This window comes from Zophobas morio, unplaced genomic scaffold (genome assembly GCF_036711695.1).
Source record: "Zophobas morio isolate AGI-343-1 ecotype UQ-CSIRO unplaced genomic scaffold, CSIRO_AGI_Zmor_V1 ptg000012l, whole genome shotgun sequence".
Taxonomy (NCBI): Eukaryota; Metazoa; Arthropoda; class Insecta; order Coleoptera; family Tenebrionidae; genus Zophobas; species Zophobas morio.
In genome coordinates, this window is record NW_026972117.1 from 2,768,353 (window position 1) to 2,794,161 (window position 25,809).

Here is a 25,809-nt window from a genome sequence, read left to right on the forward strand (position 1 = left end):
TTGTAGATATTACACTTTATTAGAACTATTCGAGTATAAATAAATACACCTAAGGATTAATAAAAAATATATAATACAATAATTTCATTTTTTAATCTCTCAGATCCATAAACTTTGCTACCTATCCTCAACAAAAAATAAATAATCTTAAGACATAGAGATGGCAGTCCGCCTCACCGCCGCACTCAGCAACGCGTTAGTGTCCGGCTGCTTCGTCATAATGTCCACCTTCACCCACTGCCTCGTGTTCGACGACTGTCTAATCGCACTCAGCACCGCCTGCACGTACAACCCATCATCGAAATTGGCCGCTGAACACACCGGCTCCTTCACCCACCCCGCCTTCTCCTTCACCGGCAGGAACGCCTCCCTCAACGCCGCCACCATCTTGCAAATCCCCTTGATGAACGGCTTCGGCAGACTGGAGCTGGGGACGGCGCACTGCAGATCCTCCACGTCCAAGTACAGCACCTCCTCGTTGCCGCGGTTCCTGCGCCCGAACAAATCGCCGCCTCGCACCACCAGGTGCCCGCTCGTGCTGCAAATCATCACCTCCTGCTGGAAACTGCTGCCCACCGTGTGACTGTTGAGCGTGGCCGTCACCAAGACCCCGTTGGCCAGCTCCATCTGGAACGAGCAGAAGTCCGGCGCCGAGATGTGTCGGATCCCGTTGATGCTGCTCGTGGTCTTGGTGAAGGTCCGCACCACTCCGTGCACGCGCACGGCGCGCTGCTTCGTGAGGAAGGTCACCAGGTCCACGACGTGGCTGCCGATGAGGTTGAGCGCGCCGCCGCCCATGATGTCGTCGCACTTCCAGTCGAAGCTGTCGCTGTCGGTGAAGAGCGAGCCGCTTTGGATGCGGATGTCAATTAGAGTGATGGGGGACTCGAGGTAGTTGTCTTTGATGGCTTTCCTCATGTGGGTGAAGGCGGGCAGGAAGCGGAAGGGGTGGTTGATGAGGGAAATGAGCGAGGGGTAGTACTGGCCGGCGCGGACCATTTTAAAAGCGTCGCACTGGTTGAGGCCTGCAGGTTTGTCGCACACTATGTGCTTGCCGATGCCTAGGGCTTTGACGGAGATTTGGGCGTGCAAGTTGGGCGAGCACAAGACGAAAATCAGGTCGACGTCTTTGCGCAAGAGGACGTCGTCGATCTTGTTGGTGAAGAAGGGGATGCTGAGGTCTTTGGCGAGCTCTTGGGCGTCCTGCAGGGTGCGGCTCCACACGGCCTCGATCTTGAAGCCGTTCTCGCGGAGGATGGGCACGAGGACTTTGACCACGGGGCCGGTGCCGAAGAGGCCGATTCCGGGCAACATTGTTGTGACGACCTAAGTACACATAACCTAGAAATTGGTACAGTCTACGAAAGGGTGTTCGGGACGGCGATTTTAACGCTAAATGCAGGTTAACACTAACTGTTTAACTTAAAACCGCTAAAACATGACTAAAATGAGTGAAAACGTATGTGTTTTGACATCTGTCAAAATAATGTCAACAACTTTTTGACATATAGTCCAGTTTTCGAACAAGGTGTTATAACTAATAGGTTTTATGATATAATTAAATATAATTAAATTTAATTCATTTCTCTCTTATAAAACTGGTCTAGGTTCATCCGGTATTGACACTTGGCTTTACTTCTATCAACATTTTTGCGCAAAATTTACAATGTGGTACGAGATTGTTCCCAGTTTTGGAATAATCGTTGTTGCTATGGCAGTTCCACACGCTGTTTCGTATGTAGCGAATAAGTTAGCTGTTGGTAATGTAAGTCCATGGTTTATCTCATAACCTACAAATACATTATTGATTACCTAATTTTAACGCTCGTTTTTGCAGTTTTATCGCAGATCAATATTAGATAAAGAAGAAGCGCTGCAGTATTTGAGGGACACAAGAGTTGGCGGTGATCCATACACGGTCAAGGTACAAGCGTACTTATTTTTGTCACAGAACTTCATGTTTATGTTGCAGGGGTTGAAGAATATACTAGACGAATAAATTTGTAGCAAAAACCGATAATATTAAATAATCATTCAAATGTGAATCGATTTTTAATAATTTAGTGCATACCCTATGACGCGTTGTGTTCTTGCCCCTCATTGGCTAATCATGTCATTTAGCGATTGAGCCGACCTCTTCCACTCGTTTTTTTTTTTTTTCATTGGTACCCCACAAAAGTTGACGTTTCAATGACGTTACGTCACACGTCAGTGCACCTAACCTCAGAATTCCACATCGACGATTTGTGAAAGTCGTGAAAATCGCTCTAAATTGTTGTCATGAAATAATAACATGTCGATGAAGACCGCCTCAATAATACTAACCAGTGATGAAATTTTATGTGACAAGAAATGCGACTGTGTCAGTCAGTACTTGATTCAAGAACTCAACACATTGCAGTACACAGTGTCGAAATTAATAATAATCAATAACACAGAAAGTGCAATCATAAACGAGCTTGACTCGCTTATAAAAAATAGCGACGTGGTGATAGCCGTGAGTGAAAAATGTGGCGCTTTCTACAGATCCATCGGCCAGATGATTTCACAGCAGCTTCACCACAGTGCAGAGTTAGTTAAAATTTTCAAACGAAGGGGAGAATCTTTCGACATAGACGACGTTTTATTGCCAACGCAGGCGAAAGTGATTGATGGGAACGCGTACCCGGTGGTACATTTCCAGAGGGTTTTTGTCCTGAGGGAGAAACACATTCAGCAGAGTTTTAGTAATATTTTAAAAAATCATTTAGTGGAGTATAGGAAGCCGGCGGAGTTTCAAAAGACGATAACCATAAGCCAGAATGGTAACGCAGCTAGTGATTTAAATGAATTGAAAAGAGTTCTGAATAATAATAGAGTGAAGGTTGATTTTACCAAAAATGACCAGTATTTTATATTTAGAGTGTCAAGTTCTGAAATCTCTGATATTGTTGAGTTTGAGGAGAGGGTTAACGAGATATTTGAAGCCTACAGGGTGCGAATGTGTGATGATTCGGACGTTTGGGAACGTGTTTATTCAACCGACGAGAAACACGTTAAAAACGCTATTGAAGTAAGTAGGAGGTAAGATTTGGAGTCTAAAATAAAAGTTAATTAATGTGGTTGAACTTTGATTCCACCTATTAAAAGTTCTAGAAAATATTTCTTCAATGACGACAATGTGCACTGAATTTTAAATGCGTCATAACATATCTATATAAATAATTTTAAATATGTTAAACACTTTGATAAGTAAAATGAGCTTTAAGTGGGTTATCTACAACCTGCTGACTCAAAAATGTGCACGGTCATGTTTATTAATATAAAGTTGAATTAGTTACATAAAAATATAACACTCTTTTCCACTCCAGAACATCGACCGTTGCCTAGAACAATACGGCCTGGACAACATCTTCCTCAGTTTCAACGGGGGCAAAGACTGCACCGTCCTCCTCCACTTGGTCCTAACAGTAATCAAGAAAAAATACCCCAACTATACCAACCCCCTCTACTGTTTGTACGTACAAAGCGACAAACCTTTCCCAGAACAAGACGAATTCATCGCCCAAGCTGAAACCTTCTACAACCTAAAAATAACAACCATTAGATCTGGAATCAAAGACGCTCTTCAACAAACCCTCAAGAAATTTCCCAACTACAAAGCGTGTTTTATGGGTACGCGACGCACAGATCCGTACTCGAGCGACCTAAATATTTTTCAGATGACGGATTCCAACTGGCCGCAGATAATGAGGGTCAGTCCGCTTCTGGATTGGCACTATTCGGACATTTGGGACTACTTGTTGTACTACAAGGTCCCGTACTGCAAGCTGTACGACATGGGGTTTACGTCGTTGGGGAATACGGTGAACACGATGAGGAATCCGTCACTTATTTGTTTCGATAAGGCGGAAGTAAAAGACGTGCATCTTCCGGCGTATAAGCTCCTGAGGGAAAATACGGAGAGGGATGGGAGAAATGCCAGTTGATGCAAGCTGTAGTTGTAGGGGTTCAGGGACTTTTCTACTTATGGGTTCAGGGAGACAAAGCAATACTCTGCTTGCACTTAGCCAATTTTATTTATTTGTATTTGTTGTCACGTCCATTAAATTTTATCGATGTTAGTAATAAAGTTTTGACCGTGTATAATGTGTTGCCTACCTTTCCACTCACTAATTTTTTTTGAGGTTATGTTTCAATCTTGGTAACATAAAAAACTATTTTTTAAAGTTACCGAACAGTTAATAGGGCGAGAAAATGCTCTATTTACCTCAATAATAACAATTAAAAAAAACAAAGTTTGCATCTTTGCAATTTTTTTGTAAAAACATTCAAATTAACCGCTTTTTTTTGACATTTGATCTGTCATTTTTGCGTCACATCGGCATTTCGGACCAAAACACGATTCAAAAACCCATCAAAAATGAAAATAGCCGTGGAAGGATGTGCCCACGGCGAACTCGACACCATTTACAGCACCATCCGGTACCTCGAGGAAAAAGAGGGCTTCAAAATCGACCTCCTTATTTGCTGTGGGGATTTCCAGGCGTCTCGAAACGAAGAAGACTTACGATGTATGGCAGTGCCCCCGAAGTACTGCAAAATCTGCTCTTTCTACAAGTAACAAACCAACAGTTATGTAGCAATTCGGGACACGAACTTTCAGGTACTACACCGGCGAAAAAGCGGCCCCAGTACTGACGATATTCATCGGGGGCAACCACGAAGCGTCCAACCATTTGCAGGAGCTGCCGTACGGTGGTTGGGTGGCCCCTAACATCTACTATCTGGGTTACGCCGGGGTGATAAATATAGCTGGGGTGCGAATTGGAGGGATTTCGGGGATCTACAAGCCGAAAGATTACATGAGGGGGCACTTTGAGTACTCCCCGTACAACGACAACACGAAACGCAGCGTCTACCACATCAGGAACTTGGAGGTGTTCCGATTAAAGCAGATTTCAGAGCCTTTGAATATTTTTTTGTCGCACGATTGGCCTAACGGGATTTGGGAGTACGGAAACAAGACGCAATTGATTAAATTCAAGCCGTACTTTGAGTGAGTGAGTTTGCAAATTTTGTGGTACGTAATTTACGAAGTTATGTTTCCAGAAAGGATATAGAAAATGGTGATTTAGGCAGCAAACCGACGGGAGAATTATTAGACGTTTTGAAACCAGATTATTGGTTTTCGGCTCATCTGCACTGTAAGTTTGCAGCGGTGGTTCCTCATTCCTGTGGCAAGACTACGAGGTTTCTGGCGCTGGATAAGTGCCTACCACAGAGACGGTTCATGCAAATTGTGGATGTACCCCACAATACGAATTTGAAGACTGAGATTAGCTATGATTTAGAGTGGTTGACTATTTTGAGGTTAACTAATCATCTTCTTAGTGTTAAGAACGTTAATAATTACATGCCTGGACCCACTGGCAATGAAAAGTACGTTAAGACTTGTGTTAGCACTGTTTAATTTGTGCTTGCAGATGGTGCTTTAAACCCACAGAAGCTGAGAAGTCGGACACTTTGGAGATATTTGGCGAGAATTTGGTTGTCCCTGACAATTTTGAAAAGACAGCTGAGGGTTATAAAGGTTACAAAATGAAAAACGTGCGACAACCTCAGGCAGTTTGTAACCCACAAACTGTGTTATTTTGTAAAAAATTGTCCATAGATGATCCTCTAACTCTCATTCTTAATCTAGATCTTAGTGTAGATAATGCAGCTGAAGGTGCTACAGACCTTAGTATAGACAGAACATTCGTAGATAGTGAAGTTTCCACAACCACTCCAGTGCAAAAGAAAATGGTGCTTAATCTCCCTAAACCCGTGAACGACGACGACGTCCCCGAGACCGAAGAGTTACAAAATCCAGAAACCCCTGAGTGTGTACAAAGTCCAGTTGAAGAAGCCGCCGACGAACCAAATTCAAGCAAGAAGTTCAAACGAAGAAACGCGTCGATTTATCAAAACGACTAAAACCTAATTTTAAGAATAACACTAAATCTCGTGCATTTTTGTCTATTGTATTAATAATAATTGTAAATAAAAAATAAGTGTCAAGCGATTTTAAAATGGCGCCACTAACTTCGCCCGTCAGTGCTACCACTTCCCCGAATTCACCAATCACCAGATTCGTATTTCTGACAGTTGACATAATGAACGTGAAAACTTAACCCCGTGCATTAAATATTTTTGTTATTGCGGTGAAAATGTTAATTTTTTTAATAATATCGTAGAAATGAATTTATTACGAATATGAAATAGCGGCAACTGCGATGATGGATTCGTTCAAGGCAGTAAGTACCGAATCGCCTCCAGCGTACTGTCTTATATAATTTGCACGCATTTGTCTGTGGATTTACTCAAAAAGCGGCGTTTTTCCTTGCAGCAAAGCATTACTTTTCTGGATCTGACCGGGGTGGACGAGGACGAACGCCAGGAAGTGCTGAATTCTCTGTATGCAGAGAATGCACATGTGCAGCTGCCGTGGAAGCTCCCTGAACACAAAGTCCTGCATAAGAGTGGTAAAAGTAATTGTTTTCTTTATTTTTCTTTATTGTTGATCGCTTTGGCCGGAAAGTAGAAGCGGGGTTATTTCGGTAAATGTGTGATGAGCTCGATGGAAATTTGAATGAGTTGAACATAACCTCATTGGGTTGACCCTAGAGATCACATAACGCAATGAGTCGGCAATATGTGGAGCCAATTTTGTGCATATGAGAATGGGAAGTAAACATGCAATGGGTTTTAATGAATGGGAGGATGGTTGAGTGACTGTGGGGTAAAAATAGGTGTTACAGGTCTAGAATGTGTGGAGTGTGGGTCCCAATCAAAATAAACAGTGTTGTTTTTATCATTTTAATTAATTGTTGGTGCGTTGGGTATGTGACTTTCAAGTGGTCATTAACCTGTTGTATTTATAACTAGGTGGGTTCAGCTGCATATTTATTGTTGTTTTTTGTCAATAGGTAGACACAGACACAGGTTTTCGGTGTAGTAGTTTGGGGTTTGAGGTAGCTGATTTAACCTCGTCTGGTCTACTTTGATAAGCGTTCTAGGGTTTTCATAAACATTAATTTATCTTTGGGTAAACTTGGTCAGTAGATCAGATTTCTAGAATTGTGTTCAACTAACCATCTTCAGTCTATTTTAAATTAATAAATAAGACCCAGATTTCTCACAGTGTATTTAATAAAAATAGTTTTTATGGGTACAAGGAATTGAACCCAACTGCATTTTTAGATTCGCTTTCACTGACGTACTTGCAAAAATAATAGACGCTGAAACTACTTTTTGTTGTGGTTCATTTTTTAATGTTTTAATTGCTCCACTTTGTTTATTTAAGTTCTATTTCATGCTCTCTGCTGTTCACATTATTTATGTTTCACCAATCACCATAAAAATTGTTCTCCATTCTTGTTCTATTATTATTTAGTTCTCTCTCTAAAATTATATGACTGATTTTTTGTGAAATTTTAAATCCATCGTGAAAATGCTGAATCTGTTTATCATCCTCGCCAAAAATGTGATAACGTCATTTCAAAATTTTACTAAATAAATTTAGGTACATAATACTCTAGGTTTTTGGAAAATTGGAAAATTTGTATCATTTTCTTACAATCCACAAAAATTATTGCTCTAAAATTTTGTACACTGTTAGGGTTAAGGTGGACATGGTAAATCCACAATCTGAATTTGTATATTCACTTTTTCCAAAAACTTAAGTTCTCATTTGTCTTTTATTATTTCTTCTTTTTCCTTTCGGACATAAGGCACCTTAAAGGGTTTCTAGGGCAACTGTTTAGGTTTAGGTCTAGCAGAACTGCAAATAAGACAATAATATTGTCAATAATTAACAGTATTAAGAGTAGTTACCAGAATAAAGAGGGGGCGGGTGGGTGGGCGGACCTACTATTTGTTTATAAAAAACTCTAGGAAAAAGTTTAACTAAGCCCTGCCCACCCACCCGTTCTCTCATTTTCTGAAATAAGAAATAAATCATGATAAATCTTAATACAACAAAAAATTAACGAATAGCGCTTTTTACAGCCTAATTTTTATCAGTTCCCACTCTACAGAAGAACATAAAACTAACCCCGCCCACCCACCCGTCTCCAGTTCGGTGATTAATTTTATCCACTCTGAATGAAAGACGGATCTTATACAGAAATAAAATTAGTCGCTAGAATGAGAAGAGGGAGGGTGGGCGGGGCTAGTACTTGCGATGATAAGACTGAACAATATTAAGAGTAGTAACTAGAATGAAGAGGGAGAGTGTGGGCGGAGCTATTGCTTGCTTATAGAAGACTCTGTAAGAAAAAGTTAAACCTTATTTTATCCTGAGCGATCTGTATTTTTGCTATATTTTATCGCATTTTTTGCCTTTTTTTGTCGCCTCATTTTTTATATTTTTTTTTTCGTCCCTCTTTTTTATTTCCTTTTGATTTTGTAGCCTTTTTTTATCGCCTTTATTTATGTCGCTTTTTTGTTTTTGCTACCTTCTTTTATATTTGTTGCCTCTTTCTTGCAGCCTTTTTTTGTTTTTTCTCATTTCGTCGCCTCTTTTTGTGGTATCTTTTTAGTCATGTTTTACGTTTCTTGTTGTCGAAATAAGTCTACACATATTAAGAAAAAAAAGGCAAATTGTAGCCCCGCCCACCCACCCGATCTCAAGTGGGCGGAGCTTAACTGCAAAATCCTTATTTCTCAACGAGAAATTAAAAGCACGTTTTTGGGTATCGTGTTGTTCAAAGAATACTACGTATATTATGAAAAAAATAAAGCCAAAGATTAGGCTCCACCCATACCCTCCCCGATCGCAATTCTCAATTGTGATGAATTTTTCATTCGTTATCAGATCGAGGGGCGGGGCTTAACCAAATTTAACGTGTTTTAAGTTTCTAAGAATAAAAAAAAAATCATCACAATTGACACGGGGCGGGTGGGCGGGGTTTATATTTTCGCTTTTTTCTTAATATACATAGTATTCTTTGAACAGCCCGATATTCAAAAACATGTTTTTAATTCCTTGTAAAGAAATAAGTATTTTGCAGTTAAGCTCCGCCCCCTTGGTTCACGGCGAATAAAAAAAAGTCATCACAATTGAGATAGGGCGGGTGGGCGGGCTTACTTTTTGCCTTTTTGTTTTAATATGATGTAGACTTCTTTTCACAACATGGAACTTAAAACATGTCTAAAATGGAAATGAATGGCTATGTATATTAAGAAAAAAATTGCAAAATATAAGCCCCGCCCACCCGCCCTATCTTAATTGTGATAATTTTTTTATTCGTCGAATTTTTCTACGAGAAATTACCATGTGAAATATATTCTTAAGTAATCATGTTATACAAAAAAAAAAAAAAAAAACAAATTTATTATTTAAAAAACAAAACCAAAAGAGAAGCCCCACCTATCCTCAATCGTGATGAATTTTTCATTCATTGTTAGACCGAGGAGCGGAGCGTAATTGGAAAATTGATATTTCTCCATAAAAACGTACCATTTTAAATGTTTTAAGTTTCCTATTCTGAAAAGACGACTACACATATTAAGAAAAAGGGGCAAAATGTAAGCCCCGCCCACCCGCCCTGTCTCAATTGTGATGATTTTTTTTATTTGTCGTGAGCCAAGGGAGCGGAGCTTAACTGCAAAATCCTTATTTCTCTACGAGAAATTAAAAACATGTTTTTGAATATCGTGTTATTCAAAGAATATTATGCACATTTAGGAAAAAATAAAGCCAAAGATTAGGCCCCACTCATTTCCGCCCCGATCTCAATTCACAATTGTGATGAATTTTTCATTGGTTATCAGATCGCGGGGTGGGGCTTAATTGCAAGATCCATATTTGTCTACAAAACTTTACCATTTTACACAAAAAACACAAAATATAAGCCCCACCCACCCGCCCTATCTCAAGTGTGATGATTTTTTTTTAATTGTCGAGAGCCAAAGGGACGGAATTTAATTGCAAAATAGTTATTATTTCTCTACAAGAAATTACCACATAAGACATGTTTTTGAGTATCGTGTTATTCAAAAAATACTATTATGTATATTAAAAAAAAAATTAAAGCCAAAGATGAAGACCCACCCAGACCTGCCCTGATCTAAATAGTAATGAAGTTTTCATTCGTTGCCAGACCGAGGGGCGGAGCCTACCGTTTTAAACGTGTTTTAGGTTTCTAAGAATAAAAAAATCATTACAATTGAGATGGGGTGGGTGGGCGGGGCTTATATTTTGCCATTGTTCTTTATATACGTAGTATTCTTTGAAGAACATGATACTCAAAAACATGGTTTTAATTTCTCGTATAGAAATAAGGATTTTGCAGTTGAGCTCCGCCCCCTTGGTTCACGGCGAATAAAAAAATCGTCACAATTGAGACAGGGGGGGTGGGCGGACCCATATTATGCCTTTTTGTTTTAATATGCGTTGACTTCTTTTCAAAACATGAAACTTAAAACATGTTTAAAATGGAAGGAAATTGCAAAACCCATATTTACGTGCAAAAATTTACTATTTTAAACATGTTTTAAGTTTCTTGTTGTGAAAATATGGCTATGTATATTAAGAAAAAAAGGTCAAATATAAGCTACGCCCACCCACCCTGTCTCAATTCTGATGATTTTTTTTATTCGTTGTAAGCCGAGGGGTAGAGTTTAGTTGTAAAACTCGGATTTTTCTACGAGAAATTATCATGTGAAATATGTTTTTAAGTAATCGTGTTATACAAGGAAAACCGAAAGAGAAACCCCACCCATCCGTCTCGATCTCAATCGTGATGAAGTTTTGATTCGTTGGCAGACCTAGGGGCCGAGTCTAATTGCAAAATACAAATTTCCTTACAAAAATGTACGAATTTAAACGTGTTTTAAGTTTCTAAGAATAAAAAATTATCACAATTGAGATGGGGTGGGTGGGCGGGGCTTATATTTTGTGTTTTTTCTGTGTTATACACAGTATTTTTTGCACAAGCCGATACTGCATAACATGTTTTTAATTTCTTGTTAAGAAATAAGTATTTTGCAGTTAAACTTCGCCCCCTTGGTTCACGGCGAATAAAAAAAAATCATAACAATTGAGATAGGGTGGGTGGGCGGGCCTACATTTTGCTTTTTTGTTTTAATATGTGTAGACTTCTTTTCACAAAATGATGAAAGTTGGAACACCTGTATATTATTGACTACCATTGAATTTTGCTTCATTGATAGAAAAAATGTTTCAGACGTGAACGCCCCCTACACCCCTACCACCACCAACCACCACCCCGAGCCCCCCAAACTCGTGCCACACCCCGTCTACCTACCGAACCAAATCGAATACAACACCTACATCCCCGCACAGAACCACCACTACAAGAGCCCCCCTCCCGACTACCCGCCCATCACCTACTCCATCCACCAGCCCCAGTATGTGGTCTACCCCACCTTGCCCTCCACCTACCACCAGACCTTCCCCATCGCGCCCGTCGTCACCACCAACATCCCCACAGTCACATTCGCCCCCACGTACGTGAACCACGCCGAGCAGGCACCGGCGGCCGTGGAGGCGGCGCCGCCCGTCGCCCCCCAACACGTGGAGGAGTCGTCGCCGCCGCCGGACGCGGCCAGCGCCAACGGCGTGCCCCACGTTCAGCAGAACGGCGACGAGGAGCAAGTCCAGAAGAACGAGGGGGAGAAGCGGCAGGCCCCAGCGAACAAATCGTGGGCGAGCTTGTTCAGTAGTGCCAAGTCGGGGGGCAGTGGCGGCGAGAACGGGGGCGGCCCCGTGGAGAAGTCAAGTGAGGCTGTGAATAAACAAAACGACGAGATGTGCCCGATTAGGCACCCGAGGAAGGCGCAGTTCATCGACCCGAATTGCTACAGAATGGGAGGTAGGGGGCGTAGTGGATAATTATTATTATTATCGTTAATATTATTAATTTGTTTGTAGAATTTTTACTTAATCATAGTGTGGATGGGAGGACGATTAGTTTGCAGCCCCGAGGGTTGATCAACAGGAGTAATTATTGTTATATCAATTCGATTTTACAAGCGTTATTAGCGTGCCCTCCGGTGTATAATTTATTGACTGGTTTGGCTGAGCAGAACACCTCAGCTGAGAAAGAAAAGGCTACACCGATTATTGATGGAATGTAAGTATCCAGTTTGTGTCGTGGTCAATTTGTCGTTAAATTGGGCTTTTATCGTACACCGATATGTTATATAATTCATTGTCACTGTTAATTTTTGTATGAAGGTGTCAGTAACAAGATCTTATGAACAGAAAGTATTCTAACCTCACTTTTTCGAATTTCCGCTAAACTGAAATTTTAACACGATTAAAGCTTTGAAAAAGAAAACATTAATTCTTCAGAAACATTTATAACGTTGAGAAAGTCCAGATTTTGATTTAAAATGGAAATACCATGAGAAAAACGTGTTAAGTCATCACCTGTCATTTCGGCTTGAACCAGTGGCGTATCATTCATAACAAATATTCTTTTCTGCAGGTGTCGCTTCGTCAAAGAATTCCAACACTTACCAGCCGGTCTGCGAGTGAACCGACGCAATGATAAAAACCAGAAAAAGGATCAAGGCATCACAATTGACTACGACTTGCCATTCGAGCCCTCCTGGATTTACAAAATATTGAACGGGGTACGCAGCGACTCTTTCCTGGTGGAAGGTCGCCAAGAAGACGCAGAGGAGTTTCTAGGATGCTTATTAAACGGACTGAACGATGAAATGCTCGAGGTAACCCAATCACATTTTCATTTAACTTTACTACTGCTTTCCATAACCAACAGTTGATGAAGTTGGTCAAGAGCGACCTCGCTGTCAACAAATTCGACTCTCAAACCACCGAACAAGAATCCGACAAAGAGTGGCAGGTAATGGGACCAAAAAATAAAGGAAGCATCACGCGACAGATGGAGTTCGTCAAAACACCAATTAGCAACATATTTGGAGGATTTCTCAAGTCGAGGATTCATCGAGCCGGAGATCATTCCACTTACAACATACAGCCCTTCTTCACTTTGCAGTTAAACATTGAGGTTGGTTCACACTTAAAGTCGACTCTGTAATCGCAAAGTTAAAAATTGTAGAAAGTTAAGACAGTCCGCGAGGCTCTCGAGGCTTTGGTCACCAAGAACCAGCTAGAGGGGGTTACTTCCGAGAAAACTAACGAGGAGGTGGAGGCATGGCAGCAAGTCACTTTGGAGGAGCTCCCCGTTATCTTGATCCTGCATTTAAAGTGTTTCGATTTTAAGCTGGATGGGTGTACGAAGATAGTGAAAGCTTTGGAGTTTCCTATTGATTTGAAAATAGATTCTAGTGAGTGGGTTTTAATGGGGTGCAAAGTAATTTTATCGGTTTGTTTTTAGAACTTTTATCTTCCAAGCCAAACACGCCAAAAGAAAAACAGTATAAGTTGTTTGCTGTGGTGTACCATGATGGGAAAGAAGCTACTAAAGGACATTACATAACGGATGCTTTTCACGTTGGTTATAGTAGTTGGATAAGGTACGATGACGCGTCTGTTAAAACTATTCAAGAAGACTATGTATTGAAGCCACAGGGAACTAGAGTTCCCTATTTGTTATTTTACCGTCGTAGTGATACCATTAGAAGCAAATAAATATACATTTGGCCTATTAATAATTGTTAATAAGTAAACTTATTTTAATAAATTAACTTTATATATCTCGTGTTTTATTGACTTTCATGCAACACTACTGTAGTAACACTTAACAACACACTGATTTAAGAGTTTTGAAAAAATTGTATCAATTAGGGCATGTGTTTTTTGGGTTGCGTGATTTTCCTAAAATGACGTTTTATTTATACCAAGCCGTCGAACCTCGACATTCGACTTTGGACCAGGATCACATATCGTCGAGGAGGTGACGAAAGCTAGAAACGGCGCCTGATTGTTCGAGTGACAGATGAGGTATTATTATTATTATTATTTGATAAGATATGACTAATTTCGACTATTTTTCAACCATTTTCGAATAGTAGCTAGACATTTTCTTGTAGACGTCGACATCCAGAAATCATTTCGTCTTCGTTCCTTTTAAAAATTTCTATCGTCCTTCCAAAATCGCCAATTCGAATATATCTATTTTTTACAGTTCCAGTAGTAAATAGTGTAAGAAAAATTTACGACTAGCGCTTTTTTTCATTTTTTTCGCATTCTAGATTCTACTAGTTTCCATTTCCATGCAATCGGAGACGGTAATTCGCCCCGCCCACCCACCCTGCCTTTATTTCAGTGATTAATTTTATCCGGTATGGTTGAATGATCTTATACTGAGCAGAAATAAAATTAGTCGTTAGAATGAGAAGAGGGGGTGGCTAGTACTTTCTAAGATAAGACTGATTTTGACAAATGACATACCATCCAAGAAAATAGAGGGTGGGTGGGCGGGGCTAGACTTGATAAAATTAGACTCTTTTTGGCAAATAACATAACTTCCAAACAAAAGAGGGTGGGTGGGCGGGGCTAATATTTCGTAAGATAAGACTGGTTTTGGCACTTTAGGCATGTTCGGCCATTTTTCAACCATTTTTATTAAGCTAAATACTTTCTTGTAGATTTCGACATCAAGAAGTCATTTTCGGCGTTGTTTCTTCGAAAATTTCTACCGTCCATCCAAAATCTCCAATTAAAATATATCAATTTCTACAGTTCCAGTAGCAAATAGTGTAACAAAAAATTAACGATTACAGCTGTTTTTTTACTTTTTTAACATCCTCGATTCTATTAGTTTCCACTACCACTCAGTAGGAGAACATAATTAGCCCCGTCCACACACCCTGTCGTCATTTCACTGATTAATTTTATCCGGTCTGAATGAAATGAATGATCTTATACTGAGCAGAAATAAAATTAGTCGTTTGAATGAAAAAACTGGGGGTGGGCGGGGCTAGTACTTGCTAAGATAAAACTGATTTTGACAAATGACATACTTTCCAAGAAAATACAGGATGGGTGAGGGGAGGTTAATATTTGATAAGATAAAACTGTTTTTAGCAAATGAAATATTTTCCAAGAAAAGAAAAGGTGGGTGGGTGTTTCTAGTATTTGATAAGATATGACTGATTTCGGCCAATTTTTAACCATTTTCGAATATTAGCTAGATTTTTTCTCGTAGATTTAGATATCCAGAAGTCATTTTCGGCTTTGTTTCCTTGAAAATTTCTATCGTCCTTCCAAAATCGCCAATTGAAAGTGTCAAATTTACAGTTTCAGTAGCAAATAGTGTAACAAAAAATTTACGATTAGTGCTTTTTTTTACTTTTTTAACATCCTAGATCCTATTAGTTTCTAGTCCCACTGGACAGTAGAACATAATTAGCCCCGCCCACCCACCCTGCGTTCATTTCAGTGATTAAGTTTAGCCAGTGAATGAATGAATGCTCTTATACTCAACAGAAATAAAATTACGTTAAACTGAGAAGAGGGAGGGTGGGTGGCGCTAGTACTTACTGCGATAAAACTGATTTGACAAATGACATACTTTCAAGAAAATAAAGGGCTGGTGGGGGGGCTAGAATTTGATAAGGTAAAACAGTTTTTGGGAAATGAAATATCTTCCAAGAATACAGAGGGTGGGTGGGCGGGGCTAATATTTCGTAAGATAAGGCTGATTTTGGCACTTTAGGCATGTTAGAATCATTTTTCAACCATTTTTCAAAATAAGCTAGATATTTTCTTGTAGATTTCGACGTCCAGGAGTCATTTTCGGTTTCGTTTCTTCGAAAATTTTTACCCTTCTTCCACAATCGATATTTGAAATATAGCAATTTTTACAGTTCCAGTAGCAAATAGTATAACGAATAAGTTACGATTAGCGTTTTATTTTAAGTTTTTTCACATCCTAGATTCTATTAGCTTCCACTTCCGCTACATAGAAGAACATGATTAGCCCCGCCCACCCACCCTGCGTTCATTTCAGTGATTAATTTTAGCCAGTGAATGAATGAATGATGTTGTACTCAACATAAATAAAATTAGTCGTTAAACTGAGAAGAGGGAGGGTGGGTGGCGCTAGTGCTTACTACGATAAAACTGATTTGGCAAATGAAATATCTTCCATGACAAGAGAGGGTGGGTGGGCGGGGCTAATATTTGATAAGGTATGACTGATTTCGACTATTTTTCAACCATTTTCGGATATTAGCTAGACATTTTCTTGTAGACTTCGACATCCAGAAATCATTTCGTCTTGGTTCCTTTGAAAATTTCTATCGTCCTTCCAAAATCGCCAATTCGAATATATCTATTTTCACAGTTCCAGTAGTAAATAGTGTAAGAAAAATTTACGACTAGCGCTTTTTTTCATTTTTTTTTTCGCTTCCTAGATTCTACTAGTTTCCATTTCTATGCAATAGGAGAACGTAATTAGCCCCGCCCACCCACCCTGCTTTTATTTCAGTGATTAATTTTATCCGGTATGGTTGAATGATCTTATACTGAGCAGAAATAAAATTAGTCGTTAGAATGAGAAGAGGGGGTGGCTAGTACTTTCTAAGATAAGACTGATTTTGGTAAAAGACATACCATCCAAGAAAATAGAGGGTGGGTGGGCGGGGCTAGACTTGATAAAATTAGACTCTTTTTGGCAAATAACATAACTTCCAAACAAAAGAGGGTGGGTGGGCTGGGCTAATATTTCGTAAGATAAGACTGGTTTTGGCACTTTAGGCATGTCCGACCATTTTTCAACCATTTTTATTAAGCTAAACACTTTCTTGTAGATTTCGACATCAAGAAGTCATTTTCGGCGTTGTTTCTTCGAAAATTTCTATAGTCCATCCAAAATCTCCAATTAAAATATATCAATTTTTACAGTTCCAGTAGCAAATAGTGTAACAAAAAATTAACGATTAGAGCTGTTTTTTTACTTTTTTAACATCCTCGATTCTATTAGTTTCCACTCCCACTCAGAAGGAGAACATAATTAGCCCCGCCCACCCACCCTGTCGTCATTTCACTGATTAATTTTATCCGGTCTGAATGAAATGAATGATCTTATACTGAGCAGAAATAAAATTAGTCGTTAGAATGAAAAAACTGGGGGTGGGCGGGGCTAGTACTTGATAAGATAAAACTGATTTTGACAAATGACATACTTTCCAAGAAAATACAGGATGGGTGAGGGGAGGTTAATATTTGATAAGATAAAACTGTTTTTAGCAAATGAACTATTTTCCAAGAAAAGAAAGGGTGGGTGGGTGGGTCTAGTATTTGATAAGATATGACTGATTTCGGCCAATTTTTAACCATTTTCGAATATTAGCTAGATTTTTTCTCGTAGATTTAGATATCCAGAAGTCATTTTCGGCTTTGTTTCCTTGAAAATTTCTATCGTCCTTCCAAAATCGCCAATTGAAAGTATCAAATTTACAGTTTCAGTAGCAAATAGTGTAACAAAAAATTTACGATTAGTGCTTTTTTTTACTTTTTTAACGTCCTAGATCCTATTAGTTTCTAGTCCCACTGGACAGTAGAACATAATTAGCCCCGTCCACCCACCCTGCGTTCATTTCAGTGATTAAGTTTAGCCAGTGAATGAATGAATGCTCTTATACTCAACAGAAATAAAATTACGTTAAACTGAGAAGAGGGAGGGTGGGTGGCGCTAGTACTTACTGCGATAAAACTGATTTGACAAATGACATACTTTCAAGAAAATAAAGGGCTGGTGGGGGGGCTAGAATTTGATAAGGTAAAACAGTTTTTGGGAAATGAAATATCTTCCAAGAATACAGAGGGTGGGTGGGCGGGGCTAATATTTCGTAAGATAAAGCTGATTTTGGCACTTTAGGCATGTTAGAACCATTTTTCAACCATTTTTCAAAATAAGCTAGATATTTTCTTGTAGATTTCGACGTCCAGGAGTCATTTTCGGTTTCGTTTCTTCGAAAATTTTTACCCTTCTTCCACAATCGATATTTGAAATATAGCAATTTTTACAGTTCCAGTAGCAAATAGTATAACGAATAAGTTACGATTAGCGTTTTATTTTAAGTTTTTTCACATCCTAGATTCTATTAGCTTCCACTTCCGCTACATAGAAGAACATGATTAGCCCCGCCCACCCACCCTGCGTTCATTTCAGTGATTAATTTTAGCCAGTGAATGAATGAATGATGTTGTACTCAACATAAATAAAATTAGTCGTTAAACTGAGAAGAGGGAGGGTGGGTGGCGCTAGTGCTTACTACGATAAAACTGATTTGGCAAATGAAATATCTTCCATGACAAGAGAGGGTGGGTGGGCGGGGCTAATATTTGATAAGGTATGACTGATTTCGACTATTTTTCAACCATTTTCGGATATTAGCTAGACATTTTCTTGTAGACTTCGACATCCAGAAATCATTTCGTCTTGGTTCCTTTGAAAATTTCTATCGTCCTTCCAAAATCGCCAATTCGAATATATCTATTTTCACAGTTCCAGTAGTAAATAGTGTAAGAAAAATTTACGACTAGCGCTTTTTTTCATTTTTTTTTTCGCTTCCTAGATTCTACTAGTTTCCATTTCTATGCAATAGGAGAACGTAATTAGCCCCGCCCACCCACCCTGCTTTTATTTCAGTGATTAATTTTATCCGGTATGGTTGAATGATCTTATACTGAGCAGAAATAAAATTAGTCGTTAGAATGAGAAGAGGGGGTGGCTAGTACTTTCTAAGATAAGACTGATTTTGGTAAAAGACATACCATCCAAGAAAATAGAGGGTGGGTGGGCGGGGCTAGACTTGATAAAATTAGACTCTTTTTGGCAAATAACATAACTTCCAAACAAAAGAGGGTGGGTGGGCTGGGCTAATATTTCGTAAGATAAGACTGGTTTTGGCACTTTAGGCATGTCCGACCATTTTTCAACCATTTTTATTAAGCTAAACACTTTCTTGTAGATTTCGACATCAAGAAGTCATTTTCGGCGTTGTTTCTTCGAAAATTTCTATAGTCCATCCAAAATCTCCAATTAAAATATATCAATTTTTACAGTTCCAGTAGCAAATAGTGTAACAAAAAATTAACGATTAGAGCTGTTTTTTTACTTTTTTAACATCCTCGATTCTATTAGTTTCCACTCCCACTCAGAAGGAGAACATAATTAGCCCCGCCCACCCACCCTGTCGTCATTTCACTGATTAATTTTATCCGGTCTGAATGAAATGAATGATCTTATACTGAGCAGAAATAAAATTAGTCGTTAGAATGAAAAAACTGGGGGTGGGCGGGGCTAGTACTTGATAAGATAAAACTGATTTTGACAAATGACATACTTTCCAAGAAAATACAGGATGGGTGAGGGGAGGTTAATATTTGATAAGATAAAACTGTTTTTAGCAAATGAACTATTTTCCAAGAAAAGAAAGGGTGGGTGGGTGGGTCTAGTATTTGATAAGATATGACTGATTTCGGCCAATTTTTAACCATTTTCGAATATTAGCTAGATTTTTTCTCGTAGATTTAGATATCCAGAAGTCATTTTCGGCTTTGTTTCCTTGAAAATTTCTATCGTCCTTCCAAAATCGCCAATTGAAAGTATCAAATTTACAGTTTCAGTAGCAAATAGTGTAACAAAAAATTTACGATTAGTGCTTTTTTTTACTTTTTTAACGTCCTAGATCCTATTAGTTTCTAGTCCCACTGGACAGTAGAACATAATTAGCCCCGTCCACCCACCCTGCGTTCATTTCAGTGATTAAGTTTAGCCAGTGAATGAATGAATGCTCTTATACTCAACAGAAATAAAATTACGTTAAACTGAGAAGAGGGAGGGTGGGTGGCGCTAGTACTTACTGCGATAAAACTGATTTGACAAATGACATACTTTCAAGAAAATAAAGGGCTGGTGGGGGGGCTAGAATTTGATAAGGTAAAACAGTTTTTGGGAAATGAAATATCTTCCAAGAATACAGAGGGTGGGTGGGCGGGGCTAATATTTCGTAAGATAAAGCTGATTTTGGCACTTTAGGCATGTTAGAACCATTTTTCAACCATTTTTCAAAATAAGCTAGATATTTTCTTGTAGATTTCGACGTCCAGGAGTCATTTTCGGTTTCGTTTCTTCGAAAATTTTTACCCTTCTTCCACAATCGATATTTGAAATATAGCAATTTTTACAGTTCCAGTAGCAAATAGTATAACGAATAAGTTACGATTAGCGTTTTATTTTAAGTTTTTTCACATCCTAGATTCTATTAGCTTCCACTTCCGCTACATAGAAGAACATGATTAGCCCCGCCCACCCACCCTGCGTTCATTTCAGTGATTAATTTTAGCCAGTGAATGAATGAATGATGTTGTACTCAACATAAATAAAATTAGTCGTTAAACTGAGAAGAGGGAGGGTGGGTGGCGCTAGTGCTTACTACGATAAAACTGATTTGGCAAATGAAATATCTTCCATGACAAGAGAGGGTGGATGGGCGGGGCTAATATTTGATAAGGTATGACTGATTTCGACTATTTTTCAACCATTTTCGGATATTAGCTAGACATTTTCTTGTAGACTTCGACATCCAGAAATCATTTCGTCTTCGTTCCTTTGAAAATTTCTATCGTCCTTCCAAAATCGCCAATTCGAATATATCTATTTTCACAGTTCCAGTAGTAAATAGTGTAAGAAAAATTTACGACTAGCGCTTTTTTTCATTTTTTTTTTCGCTTCCTAGATTCTACTAGTTTCCATTTCCATGCAATAGGAGAACGTAATTAGCCCCGCCCACCCACCCTGCCTTTATTTCAGTGATTAATTTTATCCGGTATGGTTGAATGATCTTATACTGAGCAGAAATAAAATTAGTCGTTAGAATGAGAAGAGGGGGTGGCTAGTACTTTCTAAGATAAGACTGATTTTGGTAAATGACATACCTTCCAAGAAAATAGAGGGTGGGTGGGCGGGGCTAGGCTTGATAAAATTAGACTCTTTTTGGCAAATAACATAACTTCCAAAAAAAGAGGGTGGGTTGGCGGGGCTAATATTTCGTAAGATAAGACTGGTTTTGGCACTTTAGGCATGTTCGACCATTTTTCAACCATTTTTATTAAGCTAAATACTTTCTTGTAGATTTCGACATCAAGAAGTCATTTTCGGCGTTGTTTCTTCGAAAATTTCTACCGTCCATCCAAAATCTCCAATTAAAATATATCAATTTTTACAGTTCCAGTAGCAAATAGTGTAACAAAAAATTAACGATTACAGCTGTTTTTTTACTTTTTTAACATCCTCGATTCTATTAGTTTCCACTACCACTCAGTAGGAGAACATAATTAGCCCCGCCCACACACCCTGTCGTCATTTCACTGATTAATTTTATCCGGTCTGAATGAAATGAATGATCTTATACTGAGCAGAAATAAAATTAGTCGTTAGAATGAAAAAACTGGGGGTGGGCGGGGCTAGTACTTGCTAAGATAAAACTGATTTTGACAAATGACATACTTTCCAAGAAAATACAGGGTGGGTGGTGGGACTAGAATTTGATAAGGTAAAACAGTTTTTGGGAAATGAAATATCTTCCAAGAAAACAGAGGGTGGGTGGGCGGGGCTAATATTTCGTAAGATAAGGCTGATTTTGGCACTTTAGGCATGTTAGAACCATTTTTCAACCATTTTTCAAATATCATGTGTATAAATTTCTAGATTCTATTATTACTTTCTAGTCCCACACGACAGAAGAACATAATTAGCCCCGCCCACCCACCCTGTCTTCTTTTCAGGGATTAATTTTTTCTGATCTAAATGAAATGAATGATTTTATACTGAATAGAAATAAAATTAGCCGTTAGAATGGGAAGATAGGGCGTGGGTGCGGCTAGTACTTGCTAAAATAAGATTGATTTTGGCAAATGACATACCTTCCAAAAAAATAGAGGGTGGGTGGGCGGGGCTAGTACTTGATAAGATTAGACTGTTTTTGGAAATTAATATACCCTCCAAGAAAATAGAGGGTGGGTGGACGGGGCTAGTATTTCGTAAGATAACGCTGATTTTGGCACTTTAAGCATGTTCTACCATTTTTCAACCATTTTTCAAAATAAGCTAGATATTTTCTTGTAGATTTCGACGTCCAGGAGTCATTTTCGGTTTCATTTTTTCGAAAATTTCTACCGTTCTTCCAAAATCGATATTTGAAATATATCAATTTTTACAGTTCCTGTAGCAAATAGTAAAACAAACAATTTACGATTAGCGTTTTTTTTTAGTTTTTTCACATCCTAGATTCTATGTTTAATGGTCTGTGGTCAAACCCGAATCCGGAGTAATTCTCAGAGACCTCTTCGACTTTCTATGATCCTATTAGGCGAGGCGAAAATCCCCGTTGTCAGCGCTTAATTTTCAGACTTGAAGATCGTGAATTTACCAAGCCCAGCGAATCTCGATATTCGACTTCGGACCAGGATCATATATCATCGAGGAGGTGGCGAAAACTAAAAACGGCGCCTGATTGTTCGAGTGACAGTTGGGGTATTACAGGTTTCTATACCAAATGTCAACCAATCAGGAGTAATTTCAGCGGTTTTGAGACCTCCTCGACTGTCTGTGATCCTATTAGGCGAGCGAAAATTCACGTTGTTTCCCGATTTTGATTGACTTCGAAGATCAGGAATTTAATTTATTACAACGAGGGAATAAAACAAATCAAATTTTATGCTCTATTAGCGATTGTACTTTTAGTTACTGCTATTGTTGTACTAATTTGTTGTGTACTTAGTTGGAACATTTGAAATGGCTATAGTTCGTAAGATATGCTGGCTCTTCAAGAAGTCATCCAAAATGTTGTTTTCAAGCATTTCCCACCAAATCTAATTATTATTCATAAAAAGTTGATCGAGAGAGCTTCCGTCGCTCCAGTGACGTTAATAACAACCCTGCGGGGGCGTAAATTTCAGGGGGTACAAAAATTATGTACGAAATGTAAATTTATTTAGGTAACTTATACATTCAATTGGTGCTCCCGCACCTTTCTGTTTAAAAACACTAAATTCTTGTAAATTACACTCAATAGTGGGGCCTTAGAAGGGAAAACATTTCCAGCATCTGGTAGATCCTCCCCATTGGAAGCATATTGAAAATTATCAACTCCAGTAACAAAAATATTTCTTGTAGGTACTTGGAGCTACAAAACAATTCAAATCATTATTTTTTAATTTCCGCTTGTTAACTTACTCAAACTCTTATCAATTGACTCAGTCTCCAGGACGACAATCTCTCCTAAGCGTAACAAAAGCGTTCCTGTACTTCTTCCATCAGAAAGTCGTCCTCTGAGTAGTTCAGGTCTTGTTTTAATGTGTTGGTTGATCCACTTCAACATCACCTCGCAGTAGTGCAACTGAGAGTCACCAAAACTCAGCTTCAGCCAGCTCCAGGTAGCGGATCTCCTTCTCAGTGTCGAAGGAGTCAGTCAGTCAAGAGACACCTGGGTGCAACAATCTCGTCTCCATCCCCTTCCTCAATGTTTTAGTAAAATGTGGTTTCAAGTCAATTTTTGGTAATACAACCTGAGATCCTCTTGAACACGTCTAATAAGAGTCCGGATCCTGCAATAATAATCAGTAAATGTTTTTTTAAAGGTAATTATGTGTATTACTGGTTGCATAAGTTCACGGCGTTCAATTAAATAACAAACAGTAATATTTGCTCGCATTCAAGTTTAAGTTGGCGACCCTGAATTTTTCAAATTCAGCACATTTGATTGGTCAATTTCATGACACTAAGTTTAAAATGTGGAAAAATCAGCCGCGATTATTGCCAACCTAAATTTGGATGCTGACAAATGACACCACTTTTTACTTGATTCGTAGCATTGAATAAGCGGCCATGTTAGTCATACAAAAGGTTTGTTGACAATCAAGTATGCCAACATAAAGTCTTTAAGGCTTCCAACTTAATTTAAAAAATTACTAGGAATATTACTGAAAAATAGGCAACACATAAATCAGATTGTAATATTTTTCTTGTACTCTACATTTGCGAGTGAAACATGTTTCGGCAATTAATAAGTTTTACGTGAAATCATTTTGTCGATAACTTGCAATGTCGAAGTATCGACTCTCGAATAAAACAAATTAAAATTTGGCATTAATTTAACAAAGAACAGTGATTTCAATTTACAGTATGAGCAGAATTGAAAAATCAATCCGCACTCAAATTTAAGTTGGCAATACTGATTTTTTTAAATTAGGTATCACATTCGATTGGTGAATCTCATGGCGCTAAATTTAAAATGTGGGAAAATCATGGTAAGTAATTAGTTCTTGCCACCCTAAATATGCGTGCGGACAAATATTACTATTTTTTTACTTGATGGTAGCATTGAATAGGCGGCCATGTTAGTGGTGCAAAAGGTCTACTTGACAACAAGGTATACCAACATAAAATTTTAAAAACTGCCAACTTAACTTAAAAAATAACTAGGAATAATACCAAATTAGGCAACCAGTAAATCAAAAATGAATAATATTTCTCTTGCATTTTGTATCGTCATTTTTCGCTCAGTACACAAATCGTACAGTACAATGGTTTTTCATCGCAGCCATATGTTGCGGGTTCTGGAGTTCCTCAAGGATAAGTTCTTTTTCGTCCTTTTTCGTCCTTTTCGTCCTATTTCGTCCTTTTCCGTCCGTAATCCTCTTTTTCGTCCTTTTCCCCCTTAATCGTCCTTTTTCGTCCTTTCCGTCGTTTTTCGTCCATGATCCTCCTTAATTGTTCTTTATCGTCCTTTTAGTCATTTTTCGTACTTTTAGTCCTCTTCGTCTTTTTTCGTCCTTTGCGCCCTTTTCGTCCTTTTTTGTCCTTTTCGTTCTTTTTCGTCCTTATTCGTCCTTAATTGACTTTTTCATTCTTATCGTCCTTTTTCGTCCGTTTTCGTCCTGTTCGTCCTACTTTATAATAAGGAATTCTGTATTATTGATATATTCCAGTTTAATAGTTTAAAATTTAAAAAATTAATCATTCAACATTGTTATGCAAAATTAAATGTTTAGCACTGTTTTCTCACCTTGTTTATACATTATAATGATTTGTTATTTTTTGTCCTTCCTTTTGTTACATTTATATAAGTATATTTTTGTTCGGTTTAGAATGCTAATTATTTTGTTCTTTTTGTATTAATTTTGTTGCTCTGTAATTGGTTTTGTAAAAACTGTTGGGCAATAAACGCTATTATTATTAATCGTCTTTTTTGTCCTTTTCGTTCTTTTTCGTCCTTTTCATCCCTCTCCGTCCTTTTTCGTCCCTTTTGTTCTTTTTGTCCCCTTAATCGTCCTTTTCGTCCTTAATCATCCTTTTTCGTCCTTGAATGACTTTTTCATCCGTTTCGTCATTTTTCGTCCTTAATTGACTTTTTCGTTCTTTTCGTCCTTTTTCGTCCTTTCTTGTCCCATTTCGTCTTTTTTCGTCTTCATTCGTCCTCATTCGTCCTTTTTCGTCTCTTTTTCGTCCTTGTTCGTCCTTTTTCGTCCTGTTTGTCCTTCTTCGTCCTGTTTATCCTTCTTCGCCCTGTTTATCCTTCTTCGTCCTGTTTGTCCTTCTTCGTCCTGTTTGTCCTTCTTCGTCCTTGTTCGTCCTTTTTCGTCCTTTTCATACTTCATCGTTCTTTTCGTCCTTTTTCATCCTTTTCGTCTTTTTTCGTCCTGTTCGTCCAGTTTTGTCCTTGATCGTTTTTTTTAGTCCTTTTCGTCCTTTTCCGTCCTTTTCATACTTTTTCGTTCTTTTCGTCCTTTTTCATCCTTTTTCGTGCTTTTCATACTTTCTCGTTCTTTTCGTCCTTTTTCGTCCTTTTCGTCCTTTTCCGTCCTTTTCGTCCTTT

General features: G+C 38.5%; 4 protein-coding genes and 1 long non-coding RNA gene across 6 annotated transcripts; 3 read left to right on the forward strand and 2 right to left on the reverse strand.

Moving 5' to 3' along the window:
• Positions 1–27: 27 nt before the first annotated feature.
• LOC135127612 (glucose-fructose oxidoreductase domain-containing protein 2) lies at positions 28–1,522 on the reverse strand. The gene has a single exon (XM_064054120.1). The coding sequence runs from the start codon at positions 1,312–1,314 to the stop codon at positions 148–150; it is 1,167 nt and encodes a 388-aa protein (XP_063910190.1). The 5' UTR covers positions 1,315–1,522; the 3' UTR covers positions 28–147.
• Positions 1,523–2,057: 535 nt separating this feature from the next.
• On the forward strand, positions 2,058–4,128 carry LOC135127610 (FAD synthase-like). The gene is made up of 2 exons (XM_064054118.1): positions 2,058–3,052; positions 3,351–4,128. Exons 1-2 carry the CDS (start codon positions 2,294–2,296, stop codon positions 3,966–3,968), a joined length of 1,377 nt encoding a protein of 458 aa, XP_063910188.1. The 5' UTR covers positions 2,058–2,293; the 3' UTR covers positions 3,969–4,128.
• A 199-nt stretch (positions 4,129–4,327) lies between these two features.
• Positions 4,328–6,042, forward strand: LOC135128270 (lariat debranching enzyme). The gene is made up of 4 exons (XM_064055171.1): positions 4,328–4,599; positions 4,646–5,038; positions 5,092–5,421; positions 5,466–6,042. Exons 1-4 carry the CDS (start codon positions 4,403–4,405, stop codon positions 5,956–5,958), a joined length of 1,413 nt encoding a protein of 470 aa, XP_063911241.1. The 5' UTR covers positions 4,328–4,402; the 3' UTR covers positions 5,959–6,042.
• An 87-nt stretch (positions 6,043–6,129) lies between these two features.
• On the forward strand, positions 6,130–13,674 carry LOC135127607 (ubiquitin carboxyl-terminal hydrolase 10-B). Of its 2 annotated transcripts, none has more exons than XM_064054107.1 (8): positions 6,130–6,278; positions 6,371–6,512; positions 11,214–11,861; positions 11,921–12,122; positions 12,480–12,723; positions 12,777–13,025; positions 13,077–13,305; positions 13,356–13,674. In XM_064054107.1, exons 1-8 carry the CDS (start codon positions 6,258–6,260, stop codon positions 13,607–13,609), a joined length of 1,989 nt encoding a protein of 662 aa, XP_063910177.1. In that variant the 5' UTR covers positions 6,130–6,257; the 3' UTR covers positions 13,610–13,674. The 2 variants fall into 2 exon arrangements, with proteins under 2 accessions (XP_063910177.1, XP_063910178.1); XM_064054108.1 differs by having other exon boundaries at positions 6,371–6,506.
• A 9,229-nt stretch (positions 13,675–22,903) lies between these two features.
• On the reverse strand, positions 22,904–23,549 carry LOC135128271 (uncharacterized). Its single transcript, XR_010280358.1, has 2 exons — positions 23,169–23,549; positions 22,904–23,118 (listed from the first exon to the last, which is right to left on the reverse strand). It is a non-coding gene; the product is annotated as an uncharacterized LOC135128271 (long non-coding RNA).
• Between the last annotated feature and the right edge of the window lie 2,260 nt (positions 23,550–25,809).